This window comes from Arachis stenosperma, chromosome 5 (genome assembly GCF_014773155.1).
Source record: "Arachis stenosperma cultivar V10309 chromosome 5, arast.V10309.gnm1.PFL2, whole genome shotgun sequence".
NCBI classification, from domain to species: Eukaryota; Viridiplantae; Streptophyta; class Magnoliopsida; order Fabales; family Fabaceae; genus Arachis; species Arachis stenosperma.
Genome location: NC_080381.1, coordinates 6,128,848 through 6,136,453, shown reverse-complemented (window position 1 = coordinate 6,136,453; position 7,606 = coordinate 6,128,848). Strand labels below are relative to the sequence as shown.

General features: G+C 36.0%; 2 protein-coding genes across 2 annotated transcripts; both read right to left on the bottom strand.

The window, feature by feature from the left end:
• Positions 1-377: 377 nt before the first annotated feature.
• LOC130982339 (auxin-responsive protein SAUR77) lies at positions 378-1,277 on the bottom strand. The gene has a single exon (XM_057906311.1). The coding sequence runs from the start codon at positions 1,037-1,039 to the stop codon at positions 659-661; it is 381 nt and encodes a 126-aa protein (XP_057762294.1). The 5' UTR covers positions 1,040-1,277; the 3' UTR covers positions 378-658.
• A 1,022-nt stretch (positions 1,278-2,299) lies between these two features.
• Positions 2,300-6,784, bottom strand: LOC130983252 (AT-hook motif nuclear-localized protein 8-like). The gene is made up of 5 exons (XM_057907458.1): positions 5,915-6,784; positions 5,774-5,826; positions 5,136-5,267; positions 3,202-3,363; positions 2,300-3,027 (listed from the first exon to the last, which is right to left on the bottom strand). Exons 1-5 carry the CDS (start codon positions 6,519-6,521, stop codon positions 2,749-2,751), a joined length of 1,233 nt encoding a protein of 410 aa, XP_057763441.1. The 5' UTR covers positions 6,522-6,784; the 3' UTR covers positions 2,300-2,748.
• Between the last annotated feature and the right edge of the window lie 822 nt (positions 6,785-7,606).

Genomic DNA, 7,606 nt, shown 5'->3' with positions numbered 1-7,606 from the left:
TAAAGTATAGATTAGCTGATAATTGACAGGGGACCTACAATTTTAATATGGTTTTTAAGTGTCTTTTAGACACCAACAAAAATATAGTTAGAAATTTAAGCCTTTTAGATTGATCGATAGAAAAAGAAAACTACATGTAACATGTCTATATCTTGCATTAGATGATGAGCATGAAAAAGCCTTTTGGAAGTTATCAAGAGATGACGCCAGCAAAGCATACATTTGAAGAAACAAATTTATCCAATCCGCCGTATAAAGAAGGGTTACATTACAAGGTAAGAAACTTAATAGGGACAAATCCACAGCCCCAACAACAACTTGAATTACTCACTCACAAATCACAACATAAGATAATTTAGAAATCAATAACACTAAACTCTCGTAATTCGGTTGTTATTAATTGCGTATGAGAACATTGTTACAAAAATCCTAGCAGGATTCTTTTGAAATTATCTTATCTAGAGGTGTTTATGGTGCAGTTCTGTTAGAAACGAACCGAATGGTTTAGAAACTGCACTAAACCACATTCTTATATAACAAAGTGACTTTAGCCTAGTTTATAGTAAGGTAAAATTAAAATTTAGCAAAAGAAAAGAAACAGGGGATAACATATTAATTATGAGGTATATTACTGAAATCTATGAGTTATATTATTACATTAAATATCCTGAGAATAGAAGTCAATGATCTCCTTCAAATTGAGCTGGAAGAGAGAAGAGGCATCGTTTTGCATTAGCCACAGCATATGCTCGAACAATATTGAATCCACGTCCACAAATATCACTCTCCTCTCGTTACTCGTGAAGTGGAAGTGATCCTTCTCCGCCTTCTTCATCGAAATTTCCATCAAAACCCTGAATGGATTCTCTCGCAAGATGAAAGGCTCCACCATGAACACCCTCCTCTCTTTCCCAACCACAACAGTCACCGGCCTCTCATGATCATCCAACAGCCCATCATCGCCCACTGGCCTATACCCCATCCGAGAGTTCACGGAGCGTCGCCGGATCAACGAGACCGGCATCACCAAGCAATCCATGGAAGGGGCTAGAAGAATAGAGATTGAAAATTGGAACAAGAAGGGAACAAAACAAACTTAGCAATTTGGTTATTTATGTTGGTGGGTTAAGTAAGTTTGCATGGAAAGTAGCCGTTGGAGAGTGCTTACGCGTGTGAGAAGGCGCGTGGTGTGAGTGTATGAGGTGGCCTCTCGCTTTCAGTGGTGTTAGGCTCCTGGACACGCAACTTATATACATAACCCATTGTTAACTTCGTTAGCCAGCACCGTCTTTAATGTTAAATTTTAGTTACCATTTCATATTCAATGTGGACATAAATATGTACCCAAAAAGTGTATAGTACTTATAATACTAATATGATACATCATGTGACGCATCAATTCAAGATTAGGTTTTCAACATTTAAAATCCCAAGTGATATCCACATGAATATTTTTAAAAAGGGAGCTAGTTGTCGTTTCGTGCCTCTCAGTATCCATTTAGTTGGATGAGAATGACATTGACCCCTTACATCAGAAATTAATTAATACTACTGCGTTTTAATGATTCCTCATGAAACTAACACAACAATTAATTGCAAAAGCTATTTATTTAAATATGGAAATAAGTTATTCCTTGCTGAACTAGAAATATGGCGAGTATTTAAAATTTTGAAAACATCTGCCTACTAGATTGGGAGTCAAAAGGCCAAGAACTGTTGAAAAACGAAAATGAAGAACCGAAGAGGGTTGGGTATTGTGTTGGTACGTCGGCGAGAAAATATTGTGGCGCATCCATACACGGTTCAGAAGCTGATTGGGTATCAACATAAGTCGTCATGCGAAGCCATATTCTAAGTGGACTTAATCAAACTTGGTCATTATCATGTTACTCTACACTTTGCACGGTTTTTCGTCCATTTCATACCATAGGCCATAGTGCAGACTACCAACCAAAATCGTGATTTTGGTCACATATAGTGCTCCAATTCCTAAATTACAATTCAATCAAATCACACATAAAGCTTGGGTTATTAAACTCAGCCATTTGTATATAAAATATATGTATTTCTACGTGTCCCTAGTGTGATGATCACCACCTTATCACCTATGGCTTACTTTAAAACAACTTTTGCACCCATAACCCATCACAAATATTAGAAGAGAATAAAAAGCTGACATCTCAACTATTAATGGAACCGCGATACTCATCCCATAATTTAATAATGCATGTCAAAGGACAAATTTGGCTGCAAAGTTAGTCTTGGTTGACCAAACCACATATTTGTCAAAGCCAATGCAACCAGAAAGAATTTGACTCAATCTATGGATGAGGCAGGATAGCAATTTGATGTCCATTGACAGAGCGCTTTGGTAAGCTTAACTGCTTAAGCAAAGCCAAAGAGATATATACCACACAGCATCTAAAAATGGACACGTACCTCAGATGAGCAGAACACAATACATGCACCTAATGAACACAAACGGATCAAATTCCGCAACAAGCTCAAAAGACTAAAAGCTATCATCACTGGCAACGTTAGCATCACCTGAATTATGATTTTAAAAACCCTAATCAACATAAAAATGGAGAGAAACAAACTCCAGCCTTAGGATAGGCTCTTCGAAATCAGTCCCAATAAGGCATGTTAGCATTTTAGAATTTGACCTCTAGCCACTACATTCAACAGTCATCATGAAAATACCCCGCCCCCGCACTGCACTGAACTCTTCAAACCTAAAATCTGTCCTCACTGCTGAGTTTGGCCAGCCCATAGTTGATGATGGTACATCGACATATTATGAATGGGCTGACTAGCATTATTGTAGAGTCCAGGCCCCCTATTAGGAGGACTCTGATCATTGTCGTCAGATGATTCCGAGGAAGCCCCCTGAGAGGTAGGACTGGTTGGAGTCATAGGAGCGCCAAAATTTAGCATTTGGGTTGATGGCGTTGACGAAGGCCCTGATTTATTGTTACTTGAGCTATTTGACTTTTTGCCATCTTCAATAAAGCTACCCACAATGACCTGTTAATCATTTTAAATAAGCCACACAGTTTAATCATTCATGCCGAAAGGGGAGGAAAACCCTCAGTGCCTGAGGTGATGAACTATAAACAATTTTAGATAATCTATACAGGGTTAAGGCCGAGAACCATTATGAAAAATAGATATAAATTTTCTACCACTTAAGAGCTTTACCTGTACTGGTGATGCTGCAGTTAGCATTCCAGCAACTCCACCCCCTAAAACTCGTCCATCGGAACCTGCAAGGGAGACATTCAAGCCGCCCGGTCTGCTTCGATCACTATTATTTTCAGAATGTAGTAAAGAACCCGACAGAGATATAATTTCAAATCGGCCCTGTAACGAAAACATCAAGTGAAGAGAATTATTAAACCTATATGCATAATAATGTAATCAACCAACAATGTCAAAAAATGACATCTTCATATCTTTATATAAATTTAAAGCTATTATATGGAATGGAAGATTCTGAGAAACCTGGTTCCTTCTCAAAAAACAAACCACCATAAGTCCAAACAGTGAATTTGAAAATAAATTTTAAGGGGTAAACCTGAATGTGATGTGAATCAAATTATTCCAACAAACTTGTTTCATTTTCAGTATTATGTGAAGGAAAAATTGAAAATAGGAAATGAAAACACCTTTTCATTGTTTTCTTTATTCTTTTCTTTGTTAAAATTTAAAAACAGGAAACATAAATCGCAGAGACCCTTAATATGCTCAATTATGTGTTCCAAAACTTGGTTCAGTGAAGGTCAACAACACCAACCAGGAATGAAATTAAGGAGCATCTACAAATAGTAGTTATTCTCAGAATTAGGAATTAGGACAAAAAAACCACACTCCAAAATGTACCAAACTTCTGACCCCCCATCACCACTACCCAAATTATTATCAGACCAACAACAACTGGTCTAAGAAAAACAGGTTAAAACAACACTTGAAAAAAACACGCGAAGTGTTTGGCATCTATTTTCATTTTCTGACTTTCAATTTTGGTGTTTTTTTCTTTTCAAAATTTTGTGATGGAAAAAGAATAAATAATAAAACATTTTTCTAATTTCCTGTGTCTCATAATTCCTTCACAATCCTAAAAACAAAAAATATAATAAATGAGTGCTGATCAGAGGATTAAATATACATCAAGAAAATGAGTGCTGATCCATGTGTTTATTTAACATTTTTAATTAAGCAACCATGAAAAATTCTCATCAAGATATTCTTATAAGTAATACTTTACGTAAAACTTCACAGCATTCTTAGTTGTTGGATCAACAGAAAAACCTGAGATAGACAAGAAAGGGAGTAGAAAGGTGATGACTTTTAACCTGACAAATTAAATTGTGGAAGGCACTTCAAAATATGAAAGATCTTTCCTTCACTGGCCAAATTACATATGGATACAGAATCCTTGTGGAGCTGCACCATACAATGTAAGGTCCAGCTCCCTCCAGCAGGAATAAATGTCCAAAGAACATATTTTCCAGCTCATTCATGGATAAAAAAGAAAAATATGAAAACATTTCATATGCATCTCATAACTCAGATTCTAATCCAATATCATTCAAATCAATTTTAAGGTTTTTAATTCTAACTGAACATGCATAATTCAGCATACCTTTTGAAACCTTTTCTTAAAGTCGATGTGCCTAAATAGTTCCAGTAATTCAAGATTTTATGATTCCAAATCTCTTCAATGGCACAGAAAATAACGCTTGCAAATTATTTAACCAACCAAAACGACAGGAATATAAAGAAAGGATGTTAAATTAAAGATACAAAACTATTATTTCAGCTGGTATCCCACAAGGTACACAGGCTTTCATGTTTTATTAGGAGGTAAATGAAGCACTATGATATATAATAGTGATAGATTATACATTTAAAAGCAAAATAGTGGAGAATATGGAATATGTTGATTACATGCTAGACAACAAGAAATGCATGTAGTTTCATGTCGTCGCCAACCCATACTTTTAGGAATATGCATATCAATTATCAAGCAAGTATATATTATACCATATCATTGATATAAACAATATTCATAAATCTTTCATATGACAGATAAACAGTTGTTAATATATTGTAAAAGGGACCTAAAAAAGTACCTCGTATGTCACAGTACCCCCCAACGTTGTCGGCTGCTTAAGGGTGACATTACAGATTGCACCATTAGCCGAAAGAATGACTACAGTCCGAGGTCCTTGCTGGCAGAAGGCCATAATTTTAGCTGCAACATCCTGCAAACAAGAGAAACATGCCAGTGAGAAGAAGGATATAAGACAATGGATACCTAAGAAGAAGATGATTTATAAACCTACCTAAAAGAAAGTAATTCACAATAAAAGATTGCAATACAGATACAGGTGATCTACACTATCAATGCAATTTATAACATAACCAACCTTCAAAATCCTGAAAGCGAAGCATTATATCCATCATCACTAAAATGGAAAGAGGCAATCCAATAACACGGTACCAACATCAACACTCAATGAATACATGAACCCTTCATGCCACTTCCATTTACCAAATATATTGAGATACTACAGTAAACAAAACAATCTAAACTCATTGCAAGTATTAATTCTGCTTCTATTTCAAGCATCCATTGAACCAAATAGTCATCAAAACCCAAAAAAATGCAACTAAGAAGATAGATAATTAGTTAATATCAGTGATTTGTAGACTATATAGAACTCATAATCATTAGCTTCATCTATGTCTCAGTGATCCTACTGCATACCTCACCAGACTCCACCAAGATCACGTGCGGAGTAAAACCTATCCCACCAGCTCCTGCACATTCCAATAAAGAAAGCCATTAATCGATAACCAACGAACCAATGACATTAAAAAGAAAATTACTTCAAACAAATAATAGTACCAAGCGCATCCATCTGCTTTTTGCCGGAGCCAGGAGGCCTCCCTCTGTGCTTCTTGGCCAGAGGCTCCGATGAGGGGGTTGCGCCACCGCCACCAGAACCTCCGGCAGAGGAATCGGCGCGTGGTGGTACTGCGGGAGAGGGAGAGGCGTGGGTGGTAGAGAGTCCCAAGGCAATGTTGCCGTCTGGGGAGTACTTCCGGGGTCGGCCCCTCTTCTTCTTGGCGGCGGAGGCGGAGTCGGTGGTGGGGAATCCGCAGGGCTTAAGGGCGGAAGAGGAACCGTCGTAAAGCGCGACGGTGTTGTTGTTATCGTTAGCGGCGTTGCCGTTGTTGTTGGTGGGTGGAACGGGCGGCTGCTGGTGCTGGTGCTGGTGCTGGTGGTGCTGCTGCTGCTGTTGCTGCTGTTGTTGTTGCTGGTGCTGCTGATGCTGGTGGTGGACGACGGAGGTAAAGGGAAATCGGGCGGTGGTGGGGGCCATCATGGAGGGAGAGTATTGGGTGGGTCCCATGCCGACCATCATGTTGGGAGGAGGTGGTGGTTGCTGGTGGTGGTGGTGGTGAGGGTGGTGGTGATGGGAAGGTTGGTGGTGGGGTTCCCGAGAATCCATGGAGAATGCGGTTACGGGAAACGAGAGAAGTGAGGTTGTTGGCGATGGTTGCGGTGCTGCCTCTAATTGAAGGGAAGATTTGAAGAGAGAGAAAGAGAGAGTGGGATTTGTATAAACAAAACAAAATACGAGTGAGTATATCACTGACTCGGCTGACTGGAACAATGGGAACGCGGACCCCAACACTCTCTCTCATTCATAAATACACACATTGCCTGGGAAACCTTCTCTTCCTTCTTTCTTTTCTTTGGGTTTATTAATTTAGGGTTTTGTAATCTCTCTTAGATTTCCATCTTATTCCCCTCCTCCTTTTCGCCTTATTTACTATTCATCGTTACTGGGTTTGTTTAGCCGAACTTCTAAAAAAGATTTTTTTTAGTTTTTTTTTTTAATCTTATGATATAGAGGTAATTTTATGTTTATATAAAAAAAAATTTATTTATTAATTATGTTTGGATATAATAATATAAAAATATTTTTTTATTTATTTTTTACATGAAAAATATCTTTTTTTAAAAAAAAAATTTTTAAAAAAAGATGTAAACAAAAAAGATATATTTTTATTTTTTTAGTATTTTTATTTTTATTATTAAAAATTTATTAAATACGTTAAAAAATAAAAAAGACATTTTTTATTAAAATAATAGCGTCCAAACAAGCATATTATCTTCACTAATGTTAGATTTGGTTTGGTAAAATTTTTATTTTTTGAAAGTAGTTTATGAAAGCTACTTTTTAAAAGCTGCAACACTTGCATTTGGTAAAATCAAATTAAAAATGACTTTTAGTAAGCACAAGTACCACAATTATGTTTAATAAAATATCTTTTAAAACTTAAAAAAATTATAATAAATATGTTTATAACGAAGAATAATTTATTTTTTTAAATTCTTTAAAATTTTATATAATATTTTAAAATAAAATAATTTTAAAATAAAAAATTCATAATAAACATAATTGTAATAAATAAACTCTTTTATTTTTTAAATTTAAAATTTTATATAAATATTATAAAAATTTTTTTTATTCTAAATATTATTATTAAAAATACTAAATTACCTAACTCAAATTTTAGAGACTAATAG

Excerpts from the sequence above, each read along its gene's own strand:
- LOC130982339 (XM_057906311.1), bottom strand. The coding sequence starts at position 1,039 with ATGGATTGCTTGGTGATGCCGGTCTCGTTGATCCGGCGACGCTCCGTG.
- LOC130983252 (XM_057907458.1), bottom strand. The coding sequence starts at position 6,521 with ATGGATTCTCGGGAACCCCACCACCAACCTTCCCATCACCACCACCCT. Across the intron at positions 5,268-5,773 it reads TCTTGGTGGAGTCTGGTGAG|GATGTTGCAGCTAAAATTAT; the intron begins GTATGCAGTAGG and ends TCTTGTTTGCAG. Across the intron at positions 3,364-5,135 it reads GGGGTACTGTGACATACGAG|GGCCGATTTGAAATTATATC; the intron begins GTACTTTTTTAG and ends TTTTCGTTACAG.